Source organism: Scyliorhinus canicula, chromosome 11, assembly GCF_902713615.1.
Source record: "Scyliorhinus canicula chromosome 11, sScyCan1.1, whole genome shotgun sequence".
NCBI classification, from domain to species: Eukaryota; Metazoa; Chordata; class Chondrichthyes; order Carcharhiniformes; family Scyliorhinidae; genus Scyliorhinus; species Scyliorhinus canicula.
Window position 1 is genome coordinate 39442137 of NC_052156.1, and position 25383 is coordinate 39467519.

The 25383-nt window shown below is 44.5% G+C and overlaps 2 protein-coding genes across 14 annotated transcripts in view; one reads left to right on the plus strand and one right to left on the minus strand.

Annotated features, from left to right (window-relative positions):
• LOC119974015 (ERC protein 2) overlaps window positions 1–25383 on the minus strand; it is a 1008595-nt gene that overhangs the window by 422323 nt on the left and 560889 nt on the right. The gene's annotated exons all lie outside the window — the stretch shown is intronic.
• LOC119974017 (mediator of RNA polymerase II transcription subunit 10-like) lies at window positions 23735–24386 on the plus strand. The gene has a single exon (XM_038812805.1). It carries the CDS (start codon window positions 23825–23827, stop codon window positions 24230–24232), a length of 408 nt encoding a protein of 135 aa, XP_038668733.1. The 5' UTR covers window positions 23735–23824; the 3' UTR covers window positions 24233–24386.

Here is a 25383-nt window from a genome sequence, read left to right on the forward strand (position 1 = left end):
CCATGCAGGCGTTCTTGTAATCTTTTGCTCACCAAATAGCAATGTGAAACACCGAGAGTGCACAATGCCGCTCTTGCCAAACCTTCACTATATTTCAAGCAAATTTTGAGTTTTCCAATAAACAAATTTGTGCGATCCATGCTGCATCAAAATAAAGAATAGTTGTACGTAGCTATTTAAGTTTATCTGTTCATAATAAAACTGAAGAACATAGAGACATAGGAGCAGGAGGAGGCCTTTTGGCCCTTCGGGCATGCTCCGTCATTCATCACGATCATGGCTGATCATCCAACTCAATAGCCTAATCCTGCTTTCTCCCCATAGCCTTTGATCCCATTCTCCCCAAAGGCTAAGGGGAGAAAGCAGGATTAGGCGATTGAGTTGGATGATCAGCATGGTGATCATTGGATGAACCTACAAACATTTAAAGAAATCTCTGACTAAATTTGCCAAATCTCCAAACCATACATTAGACTTCACATTCACCTCTTAAACAAATACATCAGTCCTACCACCCTGAACCCACAAAACGTTTGACACATTATGTTGTGGGGCAAAACTAAACTGAAGAAAATTCTTTTAAGTCTAAGTGAGTAGTATAAAAGTTATGTAACACAATAGTTTGAATCCATGAACCATTTGTATAAGATTCATTTATGTATTTAGTTATTAGCATAAATAAAAAGTGGAAACACTATTTTGACAAATTGATACAGAAATATAAAGTATGGCTTAATCCAGTGTGGTAAAATTTCATATCAGCAGTAAGTTTTTGAAAGAAAACATATTTTTAAAAAGTTTTTTCACTAGTTTTTGGTCTACTTAAGTGATAGCATCTAAATGAGGCATAAAAGTTATTCTACTTTTAAATAGGAAACTTCAAAAAGTGTGCATGTTTTTTCTTTTACAATCTTGCCATCATTAGTGTGTGGTTGACCAGAGAAAAAGTTTTCCCTTCGCCATGCACTTCAAGACTGTAAAGAATTTCCTGTACATGCAACAAAAACCAAAGACCTTTTGACAGAATTAAACTCCTCGGCAAGGCCATAGAATAGCCATCAATCGAGCCATCAACTTGCTTACTAACCCACATTTAAAAAAGATTTAAAGTACCCAATTCATTGTGTTTCCCCAATTAAGGTGCAATAAAGAGTGGCCAATCCACCTACCCGACACATCTTTGGGCTGTGGGCGTCAGACCCCCGTAGACACGGGGAGAATGAAGAAACTCCATACAGTGACCGGGGGCCGGGATTGAACCCAGGTCCTAAGCGTCATGAGGCAGCTGTGCTAACCACTGCATCACCGTGCCACCCTCTAACCCACTTTTAACTAGAATTAGATTTCAGCTCAAGCTGCAATGGATATTAAGAAATTTCACCGTTATCATGTCCAATTAAGTTTTCAAAAACATAATGCAAATTGCATATTTCTGGGGACTTTAATGCTTATTCAAGACACGTAACACCAGCAGGATAAATCAGAAGCACTGAATAGGTACATTGGTGGGCCACACGTCTTTTCTCAAATGGTCTAAATTTGATTATAACTTAGTTTCCCAAGGTGTACTAAAGGATAAGTTGGGTAGGCTTCAAATAAACACATATTTTGTATTTACATAATCATTAACCTACACGAACAAGCTATCAAAGTTACTGGAATGTTTGAGGATGTAGTTAACTAAGATTCTATAATAAAAATCACAGCTCAGTTTCTGCATTATTGCAACAAATTCTCATCAGCTTAATTGGCATGATTTAGCGTGGAAGCATGGTCTACCCCAAGGAGGGCTGGGAGCCCTGAAGCTGTTCTGATTTCCAGTTTACTGGCATGCTATGTGGCCTGGCACAGAAAACAGCCATCACTTAACTGTAACACAAACAAAGTGCACATATTCATCCCAAGTTCAACAAGCATAAAGTGTTGACAGAGAGTCCTGCCATAAGTATTACTTCTAAAAATCAAAGGAACTTCTGTTAAAGAGAGTCTTCAACAAGAGATAAATAGAAGTATGAGCATTTGGATGACCGGAATATCAAAACTTAAACTGCAGAGGGGAGCACGGTGGCGCAGTGGTTAGTACTGGACACTGCGGCGCTGAGGACGTGGGTTCGAATCCCGGCCCTGGGTTACTGCCCGTGTGGAGTTTGCACATTCTCCCCGTGTCTGTCTGGGTTTCACCCCCACAACCCAAAGATGTGTAGGTTAGGTGGATTGGCCATGGAATTGCCCCTTAATTGGAAAAAAAATAATTGGGTGCTCTAAATTTTAAAAAAACCTTAAACTACTGTGATGTCCTAAGTGACAGACTTGTATAAGTATGGAATCTGTAGCCAGGCACACATCCTATGTTCTGACAGAGAAATTAGACAAAATTCTTTGGTGCTTTTGTTTTGTGTTTTTTTTTAAATTTAGAGTACCTGATTCATTTTTTTCAATTAAGGAGCAATTTAGCGTGGCCAATCCACCTACCCTGCACATCTTTGGGGTGTGGGGACAAAACGAGGAGAATGTGCAAACTCCACACGGACAGTGACCCAGAACTGGGATCGAACCTGGGACCTCGGCGCTGTGATTCTTTGGTCCTTTTTAAAAATTTATCAGATTATTTTGAGGCTCAAGAAATAGGTTTCCATGCAAGGACATTTTCTAAACTTTTATAAGAAACCTGACTTCTATTAGTGGAGTGTCTTGAGAATTCCCTAATATAAACTCCCTCTATTCACGAAGGTCAGCTACTTACCATTTGGAAAACCACTTTCCCTTCTCACTACCCTATAACATCTGAAGAATAACAAATAAATATAAGGTTCTCAGGATACCCCCAAAAATTCTTTAAGTTCTTAATGGCAATAATCAAGATGGAACTATTATGCTTGAAGTTAGGGTTTTGCACTTTTGCGAGACAAAGAAAGTTGGATTTTCTCCCAAGTTCCTTTGAAGTCCCCTAACTGTGCAAGAGAACGGCAATCAATTTGCTCCTGTAAATTCCACCAAGAGTACTCTAAATCAGGCTCTAGTTGATGTCCAATGGTGTTGCCATTATGACTGCAAACTTACAAAGTAAAAATATTCAACCTCAATTCAGTATTCTCATAGCCACGTTACAAGAAGACCTCAGATATTTTGGTACATCTTTTATTTATTTTTTAAAATCAATATTTTGTCCTATCCATATCCTCGGTCACACTTTTCCATGGTCAATCATCATTCAACAAGCTGCACAGTAATATAAAGCAAGTTGCCTCACACAAAAGCAATTTCTAATGGGGCAGGAAAGTACAATTTTCCAGTTTGACAGACGAGTACGTCTCTTACATTATGGTGTGCAACTAACAACTACAATGATGGAAAGAAACGCATCAGCAAAAACATTGAAAGGTTGTTTTCCCATAACGGGTCACATAGGAGTTGCATTTAGATTGGGGACCACATTCTTGTGAGCACATCCATGTCCCAGGAGCTGAGGTTCCAGACACCCCAAGGAGAGTTGGTGAAATGGTCCTCTCTGAGCCCCATGCTGATAACTGGACTCTGGACGTGGCCACAGGAAATTAGTTGGAAAAACAGCAGAGGATCATATGACTGAGAAGCCAGGAGTTATGTGCAGTTTTGCACAAACTATGGAGTGGTCAGTGTATGCTGTAGGTTGTGCCACGTCCCAGGCACATGAACACATTGATTTCGCCATGGAGAAGTTGGCAACTGTTATATTTTTATGTTGCTGCAAAGAGAAAATGTATCAAGCTGCCCACCGTAGTTAGCACTGTTGCTTCACAGTTCCAGGGACCCGGGTTCGATTTCTGGCTTGGGTCACTGTGCGGAGCCTGCACGTTCTCCCCGTGTCTGCGTGTGTTTGCTCCAGGTGCTCCGGTTTCCTCCCGCAAATTCCCAAAGGCATGCTTGTTAGGCAAATTGGACATACCGAATTCTCCCTCAGTGTACCCGAACAGGCGCCAGAATGTGACGTCTAAGGGATTTTCATTGTAACTTCATTGCAGTGATAATGTAAGCCTACTTGTGACACTTCTAAAGATTGTTATTATGAGCATTAATGCAATGGAGGAAAATCAGAAGGAAAAGGTGGGAGAAACAAAGACCACAGATACATTGTTCACTACAGTTTCTAGACATACTGATTTGTAAGTATTATTTGGTGCAAGTTGTAATTTGGCTGGAATGTCTTTACTGATATTAACAAATTTAAAATATTATATTGATTTATATGGACACAGAACACTGATGGAGGCACAAAAAACATTTTTCTAAATTCTGGCCCCTTGAGCATCGCTGATTTATCAACATTTCCACAACTGCTGGCTGTCTTTTTGACTGCAAAGGACCCATACTCTGGAATTCCTCCCCCTCCCCGAAATCGCTCTATTTTGCTTTCCAGCTGCAAGATCCTGAATAAAACTTACCTCTTTGACCGAGCTTTCACTCATCTATCCTAATGGAGTGGCATGGTGGCACAGTGGCTAGCACTGCTGTCTCACAGCACCAGGGGCCGGGTACAATTCTGACCTCGGGTGACTATCTATGTGGAGTTTCTACGTTCTCCGAGTGTTTAAGTGGGTTTCTCCCGGGTACCTCCAGTTTCCTCCCATAGTCCAAGATGTGCAGGCTAGGTGGATTGGCCATGTTAAACTGCCCCTTAGGGTAGGGTTGTAGGAATAGGGCAGGGGATTGGGCCTCGGTAGGGTGTTTTTCGAAGGGTTGGTGCAGACTTGATGGGCCAAATGGCCTCCTTCTGCACTGTAGGATTCTATGATTCAAATGGTTCATTGTGTGGCTCAGTGTCAAATGTTTGTTCTCTAGCACTCCTGTAAAATGCCTTGGGATGTTGTACTATGTTAAAAGTGCTACCTATGTACAAGTATTTTTTTTAAGTTGAATTAGGATAGCAAACAAAGTCTCTGCGTGGAAAGTAAAAAAGGGGAGTGCATGCAGAAGAGGGACACAGGTCGAGGATGAAGGGACCTATTGCCTCTCACCATTGACATTTGGACAGAGCAAGTGGGTGGAAGCTTAAGTTGGAAATGAATGACAAGGGGGAGGGGATAATGAAAGGGTGGGGATGAAAGGATAAATGGATTCATCAGGTAGCTTGATGGGATGAAGGTATAGTAGGAAGGAGGTGGTATTGAGAAAGCGAGTAGGCAAGAAGTTAAATGGGAGTGAGAGGTAGAGGGTGAAGTATTTGTGATGGGTGTGAAAATGAAAGGAAAGATACTGAGAGCCACATTTCCTCCCATCCTTAACACAAACTGCAGTTGTAGATGGCTCGGAAGGACAAGGTCAGGGCAGAGGAGCAGAGAAGAAAAAGAAACAGAAAGAACCAGAAACAGAGAGACAGAATAAAACAGCAAGGCGACAACAGAAACAGATAAGCAGGAGCCTGCATTCTCTGACTTGCTATGTCCAACACCATAGGATATTAATTAGTACTACATTAAAAGTATTACAAATTTCCTGTAAATTTTTTCCATTGTAAATTCTACACTCGCAGGAGGGTGTAATAACGGTGTGACATGCTTGCGTAACTGTTTCCATTATAAACATGGGTGTAGGAATTTATGATGGAAATATAAAAATAAGAATATAATGTATGATTTTGAAATAGAGGAGGAATTGCTTATGCATGCCCTGGAGCAACTGATCTGAACTTGAGCCCTGTTTCACCTCAAGATGTCACTTTGTCATGTGCAATGCCACAGAATATCAAGTAGCTCATAAATGTTGTTTCACAACATGTTTTTAAGTTGATTCACATGTCTTTCAACTGCTGCATTTTGCTGATTAAAACTGTAGTGGGTTGGTTTACGTCAAGAAAAGTGCCAAAGCAGTCCAAAGAGACTTACACTCTTATTTTTCCCTGTTTTCCCCTGAGCAGGACCCATCCTTGACTTGGCACCCGCCCTGCGGTACTGCTGATATCCGGAACTTGGTTTGTGAGCGTTGCGGATTGTCCTACTGAGCACCATGGAAGTACAGTACTAATGCGACTGCTAGGCAACAGCCAGATTTCTTAAGAAATCAGCAAACTGATGGGACATGAAAAAGATTTATTTCAAACCAACACATACTTTGTCCAGTAAAGATAAATGATCCACACAAGGAAATCCAGCTCTATTATTTAGTAGTTCAATAGCATAAATGTCCAGTATGTACTTTTTGTCATACATATGGAATCTCAATGCTGATGTGTGTGCAGAACAAAATGCAAACTGTCATAGGGAGGATTTCCAAAAAAACAACAGCTAATTTAATTGAGAATTAGCTTGGTGCAAAGAAGAAAGAGTACTAATGAGCATCGTACTAATGAGCAAGAAAATAAGAGTCAAGTTGGTTGAACTTCCACAGGACCAGTGGCTGGTCCGTATAATCTCTGAACTACATCAATGAACTGGACACCAAAACTAATTGCAAGCTTATCCAATTTTCCAACTACACTCAAACAGGGAGTGTGATGAAATTGTGAATTAAGTTACAGGTTTAGATCCACCATGCCACTAAGCAGACCAAATGCGAAATGAAATTTAACACTGGTAAATACTGCACATTGGTCAAAAAAAGTACACAGCAGTGTAACAAGGCATTTCTGTCCAGGATAATGATACTGGCTTTACTTCTGAAACAGTACACAAGAGATTTAAAACCAGCTTCACTCATAGAAATCATGTTCCACCTTAACCTGATACAATTGATTTCAGTCTGTTCCTGATATTCAAAAGGGCGGGCCTAGTGATTGAATTCAAACACAAACATCTGTTTGGTGTGTTTGGCAGCTTTTCTGAATTAAAGAGTTATTTAAATCTTCTTGGTCTCAGACACTTTTTTTTGTAGTTTTTTTTCAGAAGCTGTCTTATTCAAACCAGAAAGTCTGTTTGAAGATTCAGCTCAGAAGAAAGATAGCCAGGGCGGTGAGCTTTCATAGCCAGTCAGAAACAGAAGCAAACTGCTTTGCAAAAAATATTGCTACAACATAGTTTAGAACAGCAGTTGTAAATTATCCATACTCTACTTCTACCAAAGCTGGTTGAGCATATTAATTACTGTAAAAAATCATGTTGCTAATACTCACTTGTTCCTTTAATATTAAATAAAAATTAAATGCCATTAAAGCCCAAATCAAAGTTAATTGCAGTTAGTCACCTTCCTTGTGGTGGTAAACTAATTAAAGAGCAGTAGCTGACAAACAAAAGACAGTTCAGTGTTCAATCGCTGGGTTTGCCTACCTAGAATGAAATGTTCACTGGGGAACAGAGTGCTGGAGCTCATCCACACATCAGTCTGAGACAAGCTGGCTAAAAATGTGTCGAATTAAAAAACAGGTTTCATAAAACATAACAATAAGTACACAATGAATGAAGGAAGACGGAGATTTCGAATGGAACCTGTAAGAAAGTGTGCAATTATCAATTTCAATGTCCAGAAAAAGTGACCATGTAATTATAAATGTAAATAGAATGCTGTGTTGTAAAGCAGAACAGCGGATTATAATGATTCTGAGGTTGTGTTATGCATTTACATTGCACTTGCCAGGCCTCACTTGGAGTATCATATTTAATTCTGGTCATAATGTCAGAAATAAAACGGAGGGTCATGAATTTAAATTGGTGAAAAGAAAATTCAAGAACAAGTGCTAAATGTTTGTAACACTCTGCCAAGCATGTAGCAATAAGAAAATGTGACACTTGTTCAAATGTAGCTGGCTGCAAGAATTCATTTGCTTTCACATTGACATTATGTACAAATACCCTCAAAGCGCCACAGCTCTTTTGTACCACTTGCGAATGCAGCACTGCTCTATGTCATGTCATCACAAGGACATTTTGTGTGAACAGACATCACGGGGCTGGATTCTCCGGTCGCCCAGGCTGTGGGTTTCTCAGCAGTGCACCGTTCGCTGGCAGCGAGCTTTTCCACTCCCGCCGCTTGTCAATGGGATTTGCCATTGATTCCACCCCACGCTGCCAGGAAACCTGCGGGTGGGGGTGCGCTGCCGGGGGGAACAGAGAATCCCAACAGACAGAGAATTCCAACCCAGAACCCAAAGTGACTTTGCATTGCACTCTGTGTCCATAATGACATACATCAGGGTTCAAAATACACAGGGCGTGATCGAATGGCCACTCTGTGTCCGAAAAGCACCTCGGAGACCTCAGGCGAGCGCCGTTCAGTACTGGTCTTCACAAACGGGGACCAGGTGGAACGGCATTCGTGGGGGTCTCGCAGGGGATCGGAGGCCCCAAGGTGCATGCCCCTTGAGAAGGGCGGTACCTTAGCACTGCCAGCCTGGCAGTGCCACCAGGGTGCCAGCCTGTAAGCGGAACTCCTCAGTGCACAAAATGGGGCTCCATGCAGCCTTGGTTGTGAGTTTCCTGCTGAGGCCCCCTAACTAACTGGGATGTCATTTTATAGTGTTGTTTCTCAGCACTGTGAGCGCCGGGAAACACGTGACTAAACGCGCTTGCTATGGGAGTTTGTTCCCATTTAGTTAAATCCAGTCTGCAGGGGAGACAGGCGGATTTTCCCTCAATATCCCCCAAAAGGGGCTGTTTAGCTCACTGGGCTAAATCGCTGGCTTTGAAAGCAGACCAAGACAAGCCAGCAGCACGGTTCGATTCCCGTAACAGCCTCCCCGAACAGGCGCCGGAATGTGGCGACTAGGGGCTTTTCACAGTAACTTCATTTGAAGCCTACTCGTGACAATAAGCGATTTTCATTTCATTTCATTTCAAAAGGCCATAAACACTCAATCACAGGGGCAACCAACAAAAGAATAATTGCTCCCGTCCATGGGAGAGGCAGAACCTGTGAGGAATTGCTCCTCCAATCACAGATTCTGTCTCTTCCATATTGGTGTTCCAGCTCTTCCAATCACAGCTTCCCTCTCATTCCCTCCTGACCTTGCTCTTCCTCCAGCAACAGAGAGTGGGATTTAATGAAATGGGAACAAAGTCCCATAATGAGAGCATTTAGCCCAGTGTCCCGATCTCTTGAGTGCCCATAGCAAACCTCAACCCCCCCCCAAAGTATGGGACACCTCCCCTGCCAGCCCTCCAGCACCACCCACACGGGGCAAACCAATCACAACCACGCAAAAAAATGCCAGCTTGGTACTTTCGCAGTGCCAACCTTACACCTTCACAGGCTGGCACCCATGTGACATTGCCAGGGGACCAGGCTGGCAATACCAGGTACCCAGGTGGCACCAGAAGTACCAGGGTACCACACAGCACAAAGGGCATGCACCTGCGAGCCTCCGTTTCCCTAAGTGACCCCCCCAGAGTGTCGTTCCATTTTTCCTCATTTGTGGAGGCCAGTACTGAATGGCGCTCGCCCGAGGTCGCCGAGGCAAAGGTGATTGGTCCCAACGTCTCAGGAAACTAAACATTAAAGTGGGACTAACTGCTTTGCTTTAATATACAGATTTGCCTAAAAGTGATCACAACCACAACTCAGGGGATTTACATTGCAACGTCTTGCGAGATCGTGTTAGATCTCGCGAGGCATTGCAAGCCGGGTAGATTGTCGTGGGAATGTCACTTTAAGAAATGTTTGTCATCCCAAGTGGCTGCAGTGATGTCAGTGTGTTGTTGGAGCTGGGCTCTGGCTCTGCTTTTTACTTTCGTTTTGAGCTGGAAGCTGTTTTTGCCTCCGAGTTTTGGTTTCGTTTTCAGTTGGGGAGCTGCATTCAAACCAAGGAGGCGTATTTTGGTCTCTCTCTCTCTCTCTGCTAAAGAATGTTTCCAGATCACTTGATGATTTCAAAGTAATATCTGTTTCTGTAAGGAATGCAAACCTATGGTCTTTGTTAAAAAGGGTCTTTGACTTATGGATATTGTAAGGAACGTTACTCAGGGTTACTTAGAGCAGTGTTTCTCAAACTATCTGATGTGGCGGACCGGCAGTTTTTTTTTCAATGTGCCAGGGACCGGTGAGTGAAACAAGCCAATCCAGGATTACTGTCTCTTTCTTTTCTGGAAACACTCCACGTACCGGCAGATGATGGCTCGCGTACCGGCACCGGTACGCGTACCACACTTTGAGAAGCACTGACTTAGAGAGTACATAGAACATAGAACAGTACAGCACAGAATAGGCCCTTCGGCCCTCAATGTTGTGCCGAGCTATGATCACCCTACTCAAACCCACGTATCCACCCTATACCCGTAACCCAACAACCCCCCCCCCCTTTTAACCTTACTTTTATTAGGCCACTACGGGCAATTTAGCATGGCCAATCCACCTAACCCACACATCTTTGGACTGTGGGAGGAAACCGGAGCACCCGGAGGAAACCCACGCACGCAGGGGGAGGACGTGCAGACTCCACACAGACAGTGACCCAGCCGGGAATCGAACCTGGGACCCTGGAGCTGTGAAGCATTTATGCTAACCACCATGCTACCCTGCTGCCCCAAATACTGCATCTTTGGGGGGGGGGGGGGGGGGGGGGGGGGGGTATCAGTGTTGGTAGTTGATAAGATGTTTACTGTGTGTTTGTAAAATGTTAACTGGATTCATAGAATAAGCATTGTTTTTGTTTAAAATATTTTAGCTCTCTGTTGCATCACACCTGTAAAGTGGGCCCTTGTGCTCCCCATAACCAAAATCTATTAAACATTGTGGGTCAGGTGAACTCCATGATTTACTTTGGTGTTCTCTAAACCCTGGCCCATAATAAGATCCCGGGAGTGGGGTCTTCCGGCTTCTATCGGCCACGGCGTGCCATGGCAGGCTGCTTTTCAGGTGCAGTGTGGATGTTTGATTGTGCCCAGAATCTGTGATTGGAGGAGCAACACTGGCAGGTAGGACCTGACTTTGGCGGAGAGAATGTATCTAACAGGAAGTTAAGAACAAATTTTCTTTGCACAGGTAATCTTCAAAATCAGCAGGTAAAATAACTTCAATATATCTTCCACACTTGCTCGTTCAGTCTGTTATTCCTCCTAGCGTTCCATCTAGGCCGTCCCCAACTACACTGGTGGCTATTCCTGGTTTCTTGGCCTTTTGGCCGAGATCAAGTGAGAGATCAGGCGTAATGCCAGCTTGGATCTGTGGTATGTCTCTTTTGAAGGGACCATAAATTGGAATCAATTTGAATTGGTTTCTGGAGCAAGCAATAAGATGGATTAGCGGCTTGCCCTTTCAACTCGGCACATCGACTTGTAACCGAGAAAGGAATAACATTTTAAAAAAAGAATTCCTGAGGCATGGATGGACCAGGGCTCACGCTAAGAAATAGGTTTTGACCACCTTCTAGACCTGGACTCGAACCCTTCTTCTCACTCCACCTCCCAATGCATCCGCTCTCGAAATAATTCCTAAACTCCTCAGCCATTCCCACTTCTATCGAAACGTGCCTCTCAATCCCAATGCCAGAATCCCAAGAAAGAGGATTGACAGTGGGAGCAATTTCAATAGCTCTGCAATTTCAATAGCTCTGCAAAGGGAACCATGTACTAAAAGTGCTACTGTAACTTTACGCCCTAGCAGAACTTTCACATCAAATAAGTTGCAGCCAGCATCATCAGTCTTAATTATGGTTGATGCCAGGATGATTCACTTTCAAAAGAAATCGCATTCCTTTACTCGCACATTTCCATTGGAAACAAAATGCGCAGAAAAAAAACATTACACCACACAAGAAACTGATTATTTTATTCTGATTTATTTTATTATATTCAAATTATGCAATAGGTCACTTCCTCTTTTCTACCTCAGATCAAGATCTGTAATGGTAGATCTTGCTAAGCTGGCTACAAGGTAAAGTGGTAGGAAGGGCAGAAGGGTTCCTGCGCAACATGGAGAAGGAAAGTTATTGAGTGAAGTGCTTCAGAAATTTATGCCAGAGCCTCCTAATTCAGATAAATAACCTGAACTGTTAGAAAATTACATTTGATGATGGGAGAGCAGAATAAGGATGCTGATAGTGGAGGATTCAATTATGGTAATGCCATTGAATGTCAAGGGGCGGTGGTATATTCTCTCTTGTTGGAGATAGTCATTGCTTGGCACTTGCGTGGTACAAATTTTATTTGCCATTTGCCAGCCCATACCTGGATATGGTCTGTCAGCCCATACCTGGATATTGTCCAAGTCTTGCTGCATTTGGACATAGACTTATAGATACAGTCTACTCTCAAAGCTGCCACATAATCTATGCCCGAAAGGGGCGGTCTTCGGGGTATCAGGTCAGCCAGATCTCTTCATGGGGAGGAGGGCGGATGTCCTTGCCTTTGCCATTCTGGTTCCAGCTACAGGAGGCACAACATCTTGTTCAATAAAGCCTCGATTGTTCCACCATTCTCGTCTCGTGGTAATTGACGGTACATCACCTTGTATATATACTTCCTCTGTTTTTAGTTTTTTAAAAATGTCTTTTTGGTTTCTGTGTGTGTACAATTGTAAGTATACTTTGTATAAACCCAATTAAAACATTTTTTTTAAAAAGCTGTCCCATAACTAGAGTTTTTGGTATGTGTACATTATCAGTCGAAAGAAGAAAACCCTAAAAATATTCAACACTGATACAGAAAGTAATTATAAAACGCGATTGTATGACCTAATAAAGGAGCTGGTGGGAATGTGAAAGGAACCCTTGAGAGCCAAAATGGAGCTCCTAAAAACATAAATTAGCCCTCGAGAAAATCCCCCGCAAGCAGAGCATAGGTGGCCAGAGGGTGGGCATGTGCTGAGAGGTGCTAGTTGGAAGTCCCACTTCAGTTCTCTGAGATTTTGTCCCAGTTGTTTTATAAACTATTAGGCCTCCTAGTCCTCAACCCTCACTCATCGTCCCTCCATTGGAGCCCCACATGGATCCCATGCCAATAGAAAACCAGCCTGGAACCTCAAATGACTCCCCAACAACTCCCAAGCCCCGTTATAGCCCCCATACCACCTTAATGCCATATTATGCCCCACACAGCCCCCATGCCAACTCATACCCCACACCTACCACCAAACCAACCCATATCCACTCACTCAAAGTGCACCATGGGAGAGCCATGTGAAGAAAAAAATATAACTTCTAACAATCTAGCTTTCACTCATACACACTTGGTAGTAAAAACACCCATTCATGAAATCCATTCAAAGCTTTTAAATCACAAGTGGTTAATCTGTTATAAAAACAAATTCTATTCAAGCCCTCCATCAAATACAGCTAATTCTTCAATAATTTCTTTAGCCTGTCAAACAAACAGTGAACAAACTCAAATGCCTCTGCTGAAACTGAGCCAAGCATTCATGGGGAACCTATTGAAACTTCACAACCAGATGCTATTGTTTTTTCCCAAACTACACGAGGTAGTCTATCAACAAAAGCAATTCCGCTGAAAGATGTTTTTAAAGCCATCAGCGACAGCTTCAGCCTTTCGTTTCCATGTTGAAACATCTCCTCCATCAATTTTGATTTCCACTGGGCAGGTGAAGACTCCTACAACTGCCAAAAAGGGGTCATATTTAACTCAGCACTAAGTTCAAATGGCTCTGCTGACTTCGGGTTCCCCCTTTCCTTTCCCCGACTGGCAAAAACTGGATCGGTCAGAAATGGGAGTGTGACCTCCGCCTCTGGGCCTGCTTACCATTTTTAAAAGCTCAGCCAAGTCTTTCAACCTCCACAAAAATGATGCCAAGGGTATGTCATAGTTATTGAGCCTTTTTTCTCGACAGGTTCAAGCCATCTAGGCTTTGCTGCCACACAGCAATGTGTTGAGGATGCAGACCTTGTAGATAAGCACTTGCTTTTGCATGTCAGTTTTTTGTTCATCAGCCAAAGTTGGTGGTGCTGAGTTCTGCGCCAAGGGTCAGGGTTTGTCTGCCATCATAGATCCAAGGTAACAGAATCCACCGACTGTTTCCAGTGGTCAGAATTTTCCAAAACCCCCACCACCAGCAGGAGTTTCTGGTCCCACTGAAGTCAATGGAACTTTGGCCGGCTCCTCGCAGGGGAAGTCATTGGGGCGGTGAGTGAAGATCCTGTCCATTCAATCTGATCGTCACACAACACAAGACCATGCCCCACAACTAGTTTGTGTGACAATGACGGTGAAGGAAAACATGACACAAACATCGGACTGACAATCCACGAGCCTTTGGTGCCAATCTTCTGTCTATTTAAAATGTTACTCATAATAATATTCTTCCCCACAATCAGCTGATGAGTCTGCAATACACATGAACCTCGTCTCGCACACTGGCACAGACTCATACTTTTCTCTCATTATCAAAATTCAGGATTAAAGTTTGATTTTGCAAAAATTGAAGCATCATTCCTCGCTGGGGAATATAAAGTGAAGAATAAAGCAAACTACTGCGGATGCTGGAATCTGAAACGAAAGAGAAAATGCCGGAAAATCTCTGCAGGTCTGACAGCATCTGTAGGGAGAGAAATGAGCTAATGTTTCGAGTCCGATGACACTTTGTCAAAGCTTTGACAGAGAGTCATCGGACTTGAAACGTTAGCTCTTTTCTCTCCCGACAGATGCTGCCCGACCTGCTGAGATTTTCCAGCATTTTCTCTTTCGATAAAGTGAAGAAAACTGAAACGCAACATATATCAAGTTAAAGGGGTGATGCCATGCTCAATACCTTTAATTTGGGACTCAGGGAAGAAGAAAATGATAAAGGCCTTTGGAGGTAATATACTACATATGTTTGTGTAAAAATCAATCTCATGATTTTTAGTCCAACAAAACGCGTAGTTTTCATTCACTTCATGTAAAAGTCGATTGGGATTTCAGGGACCAAAGCCCCAAAATCTTCGAACTGAAGTATAATAGCTGAGTCACATCAAAAACCTCAATTCATTAAAACAGTTACACATACCATAATTCCTCTAGTGCATACTTGTCAATTAAGACAGAAAGTATGCAGACTGATCAGGCAAAAGATGAGTATTAAATAACACACATGGAAACAGGATATAGGGACCGACTTCCAGGGCAAACTTCAAATAAACGATCTTGTGTCCTCAACCATTGCCCTCAGCCCTCAGAGGAGGCTCAGGCTCTGCCAATTGAGCCCTTGAAAACCCAGCTAAATAAAATGTCTTTGTACGAAGGCTTAGGTCAAGGCAGGGGCAGAATTTACTTTTGGTGGCCCCAAACTCATCCTTTTGGCAGGGGCCCTACGTCACACCCTGTCCCCTGGTGACATCAAGCCCCACCCACAATGTTGAGTCCCACCCACAATTATACCAATTCTTTTCTGTTCCTCCCACCCCCAGCTCACATAATGCAAGGCACAGAAACTCCAAATCTCCCCCTCGTTGCCCAGTCCGGTTTGTTGCCCACTCCAGCCCTCTCACTCCTGCTGCCTGGCAGGCTTCTTACTCTGGTCAAGTTGCCCCGCTCCTGCTGCACGCTGTTCCCCGCTTCCCCAAGACTGCCTCTGCTGTGAGGCCATCCATGAGGTCAGGAGGAGGCACCAACTTGCCTGACCTTCTTCACACCTCCCGATTGCTGATCTGCTGATTCGCTCGACTGGCTGGGCCTCGAGACTCAACCCTCAACGGCTGCCTGTGCTTCTGGCTGGCTGTCTGGCCACTGCTGCTGGCTATCTGGCCTGGACTCTACTCTCCCTTGCTGCCCAGCCCTCTCACTCTCAGTTCTGCTGCCTGGCTGGCCTCTGGCCTCCTTTGCACTGCCCAACTGCTGTTCTGCTCACCTCTCGTTCTGGTGGCCAGGCCTCAAGCCTCAACACGTGGGCTCCTGGCTGGTTGCTGGCTATTTGGTCTGGTGGCTTTTGTTCTTTTTGGTTGGTTACACCCCTGTCCTCCTCAGTACTGACCTGGAGTTTGAGAGTCGACCCGCTGCTCCCCTCAATGGCTGTTGGCCAGTGCCACCTCCTCACCTCACTGAAGGCTTCGCAGCAAAGGCAGTCTTACTCCTTTGGGGGCACATACAGCAACTCTCAGTATGCAAGCAACATTGAAGCCACAAGCCCAGCCGATGCTGCCTCCCTGGGGTATGGGGGAGGGTCCTTAAAAATAATGTGAGGGAATGTGAGAGAGAGAGCGAAAGAAAGGAAGAGAGAAAGAGAGGGGAGGGAGAGAGAATATGAGAGAGAAGAGAGAGGAGAGAGAAGAGAGAGGAGAGAAGAGCAAGGAGAGGCGAAAGAGAGGAGAGAAGAGAGACGGGGTGGAGAGAGAATATGAGAAGAGAGAGGTGAGGAGAGAGAGAGAGTGAGAGAGAGAGACACACACACACACACACAATAAATGACTGGTATGTAGACCACTTGCCCCATTACTGGGAGAGACCCCTGGGAACTCCCCCCTCACCTTACCTCTACTTGGCAAGGCCCAACCCCTGGGACCCGACACCGACAACTAGCAGTGCCAGGCTGGCAGTACCAGGGTGCCCAGGTGCCAGGCATGTGCCAGGGTGCCACTCTGCCCTGTCCCCAACCACCCGGGGTCTCCAATGGCCTGGGAGACCCTTCCAGGTGCTGTTACGACTGGTCCACATTTGCATGGGCAGTACTAAACAGCGCCCTGGCGAAGTCTCCCCGGCGCAGCCGGTGAGTCCCCGGCTGTGGGTGAATCCAGCATCCGGGCATGCAGAACTGGATCACGCGCAGCGTGTGCAAGATCCAGATCACTCCCGGCAGAGCGAGTCGGGTGAATTGGCCTGGCCCGGCACGGGGCTTGCGTGCGATATCCAGGCACAACGGGGTTGCTGAATCTTCCATTCACTTTTTCTTTTTTCTTCCTCCTCCTCTGTGTTTAGGTAGTTTCTACTGTTAGGAACAATGTATATTGAAGTTGAATATATATATATTATATATATATTTGCACGCTAAGAAGGGTAAAATGATTTCAGTTTCATTTTTGGCTGGCTGTGAGCCTTGGTGCCCAGAAACGTGGGTGAGCCTGTGGTACAAAATGCACATTTTTAATGAGGTTTTACAACAGCTGAAGTTAGAGATGGGTTAAAAATTGGTTCGATGAGGAAGAGTTCCCTGTGTGTCAGAGGTTGAAGATAAAGGTTTTCAGCTCTCCTCAGTGCAAGGTTATTGGGAGGTTGCTTTTAGGGAACTCGTGTTTGCTCTGTAGTTGAAGCAATAGTGAGTTTCAAATAGTAGAGCTGGCAAGCTTGGCTACATAGATATCGGGGTGCAATATTTAAAGGGCATCCAGATCGGCAAGAAAAATATCGTCACCATCCCACACCCGGATAGGACTCTCTCCCCCTCAACCACACAAGCTTCTGATGACACTTCCCACCACGGAAGTATCAGGCTTCACTCTCCCTCCTCCCCCATGCATTGTCCAGCATGCATCCCTTTCACCCCCACCACACGTAAGGGGAAAATCCCCTCTCACATGGAGAAGGGTTTGCCCCCTGGCACTGTCCAGCTTCGGCCCTCAACCACCGGGCATGGTTATCATGACTGGTTTTAGATTTCGAAAGCCAGCAGAGATTCCCGCCGGCCCGTCATGATGCTGGATGCTCCCAGAAGCAACGGCATTAACACATATAATGATATTAAAATAGATTTAAATTCAAACGGCGTTAACCTAATTACGTTGCCAGAGATGGGTGGGGAAGATATCAAACTGAGGTCTTGTTGCCGCAAATCCTGCTATTGCTCTCTCGCAAGATTTAGCGGCCATAATGGGATTTGTACCCACGATGAATGTGCTCGGTGAATCGGGCCCTTTGCTGGGTAAAGGAATATTGGGAAATTGAACATTGTCTGTATTGATATCCTTTTATCTGGTGTAATATAGTCTATTTTTCTTTTTAATCAATATTTTATTCTTTGTTTTAAAAGTTCGTCAGCAAATTCCTGTGAATTTGTTCAGTAACTTTCCTCCACAGTTACTAAAATCCTTAAGACATATCAAGTCAGGTTTCACACTGGGATCTGACTTGTCCTGTATTATCAGCTGGGATCATAACACTATTGATGCTGTATTCTTATGTCATCCCTATACCAAGTATAAAGATTGGTTATTTGTTATCAGGCCCCTGTAAATTCTGTTCTTAAACACAGTACAGGTATGTAAGAATAGGAGTGATTCACTAATTATTAAATCAACTAAGCCCCAAGGAAAAAGAATATGGATCATTCCAAAAAGGGGAAAAATGGAGAGAAAAAAGAGATTAGTAGATGATCCAAACCTGGGTTAGGGAAGATTCTTCAAGTGCCTAATCATCACTCATTCCAGAGAGTGAACACACCAGACATTGCGTTTTTTGAGTTGTAAAATTCTTAGGCTCCCCAGACTCGGGATCATTGACAGAGACATGGAATGGAGAATGCTTAAATGTGGCAGAGTACTATGCTTAATGTTGACACAGGCACATCTTATGACATTGGAAAAGTACAACTCCAAATAGAAAACCAAATGGAAAACTAAGAGTGGGTCAATCTGTTATTAGATATGGCCAAGCTAGAACATATTGCTTTTACATCAAGAGGCCAGTTTTATCAAATTGAAGAAAATGTTGGACCCATTATGGGCACATTAAAGAAACATACTGAAGAGATAACACAAAATCATACCATCGAGCAACCATTTTCTTAAGACAAAATTCTTCATAAAACTATGGTTAAGAGTTTTTATCGATGTGAAAAATAGATATTATTTTGTAAAACAAATATCATTACTCTCCTGGATTTGAGATCAGATAATCATCGTAGCAATAAAATCTAAACGAAGGCATTAAAAAATACAAATTTATTTTTATTCTTTCACAGGACATGGTCATCGCTGACTGGGGCAGCATTTTGTGGCCATCACCAATAGCTCTCAAGAAGATGGTGGTGAGCAGTCTTCTTGAACCACTGCAATCCATGTGATACAGGTACATGCACAGTGCTATTAGGAAGGCAGTTCCAGGGATATAACCCAGTGACAGTGAAGGAACAGTGATATAGTTCCAAGTTGGGACTGTGTATGGATTGGAGGGAAGCTGTTACAGTACTTATGTACTAATAAGTGTTCAACATAGAAACTTGTAACCGTTAATTTGTCACTCGCAACATTAGACTCAAGTTAAAAAAAATTGCAATTAGTAGATGTTTGTAATTAACAGGTGTGTTGATGACAATGCATTCATATCATTTTGCACAGCATTACAATGCACTATCTCCACACATTTTGAATTCTGGTTGACACGGAATAGGACATGACCCTTTGCTATGGGAAGGGAATGACTAAAGGGAAGCATATGGGGCTGCTTTTTTCATACTGCCTAGCGGGTGTCTCAAAAACATTGCTGGCAGCAAAAAACAAAAATAGTTGGCATGTCCATCTTCTTAGCTAATAAATATTTAATTATGCAATCTACTCAAAGTTTGGATAAAATGTAATGTTGTACAGAGAGAACAAGATACAAGCCTCAATTGCATACATTACATGGCAAGATATTTTAAAAAATCAATAAATTGAAAGTTTACTTTCAAAAATAATGATTAGTAGATGAGTAGGTCTCCAGTTGATCCATCACATTAAAGATTAAAATATGTATTGCAACCCCACTGAATTAATGAAGTTCTGATATCCCTGATTGTTGCATCACTGAAGTTAAGAAACTAGATGGTAAGTAACTGAGATTCAACTCATAACATGCTCAGAGTTCAACTTCACTAAGAGCAGAGCAAACAGTGGACTAGATGCTCTCAGGACAACATTTTAACAGGGAATCAATTCAGGAATTTTAACATTTGGGATAACATATCTTACCCAAGAAACACCCACAGGTTCCATTCCTAACCTAACTATTACATACAAATGAGAATACAAAGACTGAGGACATATGTGTGATTAATGTGTCAATGTCTTGTACTACCCAAGGGCTTTTCACTGTAACTTCACTGCAGTGATAATGTAAGCCTACTTGTAACATTAATAAAGATTATTATATATTACATATTAACCTTCTCCAAATTCTACTCATTAATTTCTCGTGTAATGCTCTCACAAATGGAATTACTTTGGTTGAATCTGGGGTGTGCCTTATTATGGTAGTGCACTATGGTTTTAAATCATTATATATTTTAAATGAATGCACAGATACTTCAGAGATGCCGTTTTCAGGAATTTACTCCAGGCGGTTTTAAAATCCTAGCTTATCATCAACCGAGAGGAATATTGCAATTTACGGAATCCAACATGATTACTGTTTTTTCACTACTTCTTTCCGGAACTAATTACAGTGTGTAACATCAGAACTTCATATATAAACAGTTTAATATTTTCTTGAACTTCTGAATAGACAAGTATCAAAATATTGCATCTTGAAAAAATATATTCCCTATTCACCACAATAGCATGCAAAGTCACAGAAGTCAAGGTTTCCAATCTTTAGCAGTAAATCCTCCTGGGAAGCCAAAACTAAATGACAGAAATATGGGGAATGCAGCCAAAAACAAACTTGAAAGAAACATGAAACTCGAATTCTCCACGGACAGCTGATGGAGTTCAACAGTATGCAGTTTTAATTCAACTTGCCAATCAAGCAATTTACAAACTGAAGGTCTTTTCTTAAATAATAGAACTGTTTGTGTTGGTAACTGTAGCTATTTGCAAGACTGGTAAATAATTGTTCCGTTTGATATTAATTAGTGATATGTAAGTGAGGCACCAATTTAACCACAATTAAAATAGTTTTATGTTCCAATACTTAATCGAGCTGATGATAAACCATCCTAGTGAAAGAACCTCTGGACAATAATCAGGCAAAGCAGAAGAGTTAGTTGGCAGAGGTTAAAATCTACAGAAATAAACCTATCATACCTTGTTTGTGAATGCATTTGGGGCGTTCTGTGAGAAGACCCATTTGAACAGCTCCAGTGATTTATAATTTCATTTCTCTGCTATCAACGAGGACATTGGTTCTCAATACTTTTTTTTTAAATCAATGGTTCTCAATACTTTTTTTAAAATCAAAGGACCTCTTTTCAAATGCATTAGTAATCACAGTCCCACCATTTAAATTGTACTATATAATCCTCATAAAAACACAAGGCCTCCCAGATATTATCTCCTTTCTTGAGAATTTAATATGTAATACTGGGTAGCGCCTTGACATTTGAAAAAAATCCTCTCACGTGAACAGATCTGGTACTCACCTCGTTAACAATTGCAGCCTAGAGGCATAAGAAATAGGAACAGGAGTAGGCCATTAAGCCATTCAAGCCTGCTCTGCCATTCAATGAGATCATTATCATAGAATTTACAGTGCAGAAGGAGGCTATTCGGCCCATCGAGTCTGCACCGGCTCTTGGGAAGAGCACCCTACCCAAGGTCAACACCTCCACTCTATCCCCATAACCCAGTAGCCCACCCAACACTAAGGGCAATTTTGGACACTAAGGGCAATTTATCATGGCCAATCCACCTAACCTGCACATATTTGGACAGTGGGAGGAAACCGGAGCACCCGGAGGAAACCCACGCACACACGGGGAGGATGTGCAGACTCCGCACAGACAGTGACCCAAGCTGGAATCGAACCGTGGACCCTGGAGCTGTGAAGCAATTGTGCTATCCACAATGCTACCGTGCTGCCCCGCGATCATGGTGGATCATCCACTTCAAAACAATTTTCCAGCAGTATCTCTGTATCGCTTGATGCAGAAATCTATGATCTCAGCTTGGAACATACTCAATGACTAAGCTTCCACAGCCTCTGGGGCGGAGAATTCCAAAGATTCACCACCCTCTGAGTGAAGAAATTCTTTCTCATCTGAGTCCTAAACAGGCTGACCCTTATTCTGAGATTGTGTCCCCTCGTTCGAGAGGCCACCTCCAACCTGAGAACAACTCCTGGGCATGATCCTCCGACCCCACGCCGGGTCGGAGAATCGCCGGGGAGGGGCGCGAATCACGCGATGCCGGTCCGCCGATTCTCCGCCATCGACGCGGCGCCGGCTGGGAGCCGTTCAATGCGGCCCCCTCTCCCGTGCGATTCTCCCCACTCGATAGGCCGAGTGCCTGCCGAGTTGCAGCTGTATAGAAACTTAGTTCGGCCACACTTGAGTATAGTCTTCAATTTTGATCGCCACACTACCAGAAGGATGTGGAGGTTTTGGGGAGGGTGCAGAAGAGATTTACCAAAATGTTGTCTGGTATGGAGGACATTAGCTATGAGGAGAGGTTGAATAAACTCGGTTTGTTCTCACTGGAACGAAGGAGGTTGAGGGGTGACCTGATAGAGGTCTACAAAATTATGAGGGGCATAGACAGAGTGGATAGTCAGAGACTTTTTCCCAGGGTAGAGAGGTCAATTACTATTGGGCATAGGTTTAAAGTGCGAGGGGCAAGGTTTACAGGAGATGTACGAGGCAAGTTTACACAGGGGTTAGTGGGTACCTGGAACTCACTGCCGGAGGAGGTGGTGGAAGCTGGGATGATAGTGACGTTTAAAGGGCATCTTGACAAATACATGAATCGGATGGGAATAGAGGGATACGGACCATGGAAGTGTCGAAGGTTTTAGTTTAGACGGGCAGCATGGTCGGCGCAGGCTAGGAGGGCAGAAGGACCTGTTCCTGTGCTGTACTTTTCTTTGTTCTTTGTTCTCTTTGAGTCCCACTGGTGTCATTCTCGTGTGGTCCTACCCAGCGAGACCTCGATGTTCATGCTGTGGGGGGCGGCCTCCATGGTGGCCTGGCCCGCGATCGGGGCCTACCGATCGGCAGGCGGGCTTATCCCAGTGTGGGTCTATGTTCCTCCGCGCCAGGCCCCTGTAGGTCTCCGCCATGTTGTGTCAGGACCGGCACAGAGGCGGCAACCGACGCGCATGCGCGAGCTCATCCGCGGACCCACGCTGACACCAGTATCGGCAGCTGGAGCAGTGTGAGGCTCTCCAGTGCCTTGCTGGCCCCCTGTGCGCCGCTGGATCGCTGATCCTAGAGGTCAAATGACACCGTCGTAAAACGCTCCGGCCTTTACAACGGAGTCAACACTTAGCCCAGGATTGTAGAATAAAGAATCGGAGAACCCCATCCCCTGCCTTTCATGCCGTGTTGGAGCTATATGGGCGGGAATCTCCAATAAGCGTCAGAATGCAGGCGTTTCACTCTGGACTTTCCTGAAGAAAGTCCAAAGTGATTCTCCTACCTGAAGGGGGCTAGCAGGGCCCGGTGTGCTTCTCGCAGCACTGGCTGCGGATACGGGGCCCTGCACTTCCGGTCAGGAGTCTGCGCATGCGCAAGGCGCCGGCCTGCGGCGGCCGTCCCGCCCGACATGGCGGACTCGCATCGCAGAGCGGCCCCGGAAATATAGCCCTCCCACCCCACCTCCGAGATTGCGCGCACCGGCAGATCGGTGGCCCCGATCGCTAGCCTGGCCATCCCTGAGGCCCCCACCCCCCCCACCCCCAACCCAAAAAGACCGACTTCGCGGCCGCCACTCACCGTTCCCGACAGGCAAAACGTGGTTAGAACCACGCCGACGGGAACTCGGCTAGTTCCTGTCGGAGAATCGCGGGGGTGGGCTCAGTCAATGGCAATTGACAGCGGCGATTCTCCGGGGACCGCGGGAGGAGCGTCACGCTGGATTTCGCCGTCAATGCCCAATCTCCGACCCCGCACCGATCGCGATTTTGGCTCAGAGAATTGTGCCCCCTATGTTTGAATGAGATCACCTAAACTTCAGAGAAATTAAATCAAATTAAAATCGCTTTTTGCTTTACCACTCATCTTAGTGTCGTCTGCAAACTTGGACACTTGGTCCCCAACTCCAAATCACCTATGTGAGGGGGGCATGAAGCGGAGCGGGTGGTTTCCGGTTCCTGCTCGCGCTCTCCGGCTGCCCCGGGCCGTCTGTTGTTGAGACCGCCGTCCCGCTCGCGCCATGGCGGAGAAATTCGACAACCTGGAGGAACATCTGGAGAAGTTCATCGAGAACATTCGGCAGCTCGGCATCATCGTCAGTGACTTCCAGCCCAGCAGCCAAGCGGGTCTGAACCAGAAACTAAATTCTATGATTACAGGGCTGCAAGATGTTGACGAATGCCGGCAACAGCTGCATGATATTAATGTACCACTGGAAGTATTTGAGTACGTTGATCAAGGCCGAAATCCTCAACTTTACACCAAAGAATGCTTGGAGAGAGCCTTAGCCAAGAATGAACAAGTCAAAGGAAAAATTGACACATTGAAGAAATTCAAGGGGCTTCTGATTCACGAACTGAGCAAAGTCTTTCCTGAAGAAATGTCCAAATACCGAGCTATCCGATGTGAAGACCATCTACCTACGTAGCTGGATCTACTATATTCTATTTAGTGGAACTATACTGCTTCCTTTTTTTTGGGAACCAACTGAATGTGGCTAACTTTTTGCAGCCTGAGAAATTCTTCTTTAATGCTTAAGAGAAATACACAGTCTGTTTCCTACACTAAAATGGACTTGAAAATAACTTGGAAAGAAGCAAATGCCTTTTTACTTTTTAGATGCATTAGTGCTTGGATTGAATTGGATTTTTAAAAAAAGGGGCAGCACGGTAGCATTGTGGATAGCACAATCGCTTCACAGCTCCAGGGTCCCAGGTTCGATTCCGGCTTGGGTCACTGTCTGTGCGGAGTCTGCACATCCTCCCCGTGTGTGCGTGGGTTTCCTCCGGGTGCTCCGGTTTCCTCCCACAGTCCAAAGATGTGCAGGTTAGGTGGATTGGCCATGATAAATTCCCCTTCGTGTCCAAAATTGCCCTTAGTGTTGGGTGGGGTTGCTGGGTTATGGGGATAGGGTGGAGGTGTTAACCTTGGGTAGGGTGCTCTTTCCGGGAGCCGGTGCAGACTCGATGGGCCGAATGGCCTCCTTCTGCACTGTAAATTCTATGTATGTAAATTGTGAACAATTGTGGGCCCATCACTGATCCCTGAGGGACACCACTAGCTACTGATTGCCAACCAGAGAAACACCCATTAATCCCCACTCTTTGCTATTATTTAACCAATCCTCTATCCATGTTACTACTTTACCCTTAATGCCATGCATCTTTATCTTATCCTTTATCCTTTGCTGAGCACTGTGAAAAATCGCTTGGAAGGTTCTCCACTGTTCCTCAACTGTTTCACCATAAAGTCTTTGCTCCCAGTCTACCTTATCTAGCTCTTCTCTCTTCCCATTGTAATCTCCTTTGTTTTAAGCAAATGAGGGGATCTCTGTTATGGGGGGAGAGGTTCTATGTTATGGGGCCAGGATTCTCAGCCATTAGGGTGGGGCTCTCCATCATTTGGGGGGGGGGGGGGAGGCTGAGATCTGCAGGATTCTCTGCTGCCCACCGCCAGTAGCGGAGTTCTCGATGCGGCGGAGAATCCCATTTGGGGGAAAAATGATATTGGCGCCTGCCACCAACCCATTTTGACGCTCCCCCCCCCCACCCCCCGAAAGCTGCATCGAGGACCATGCCC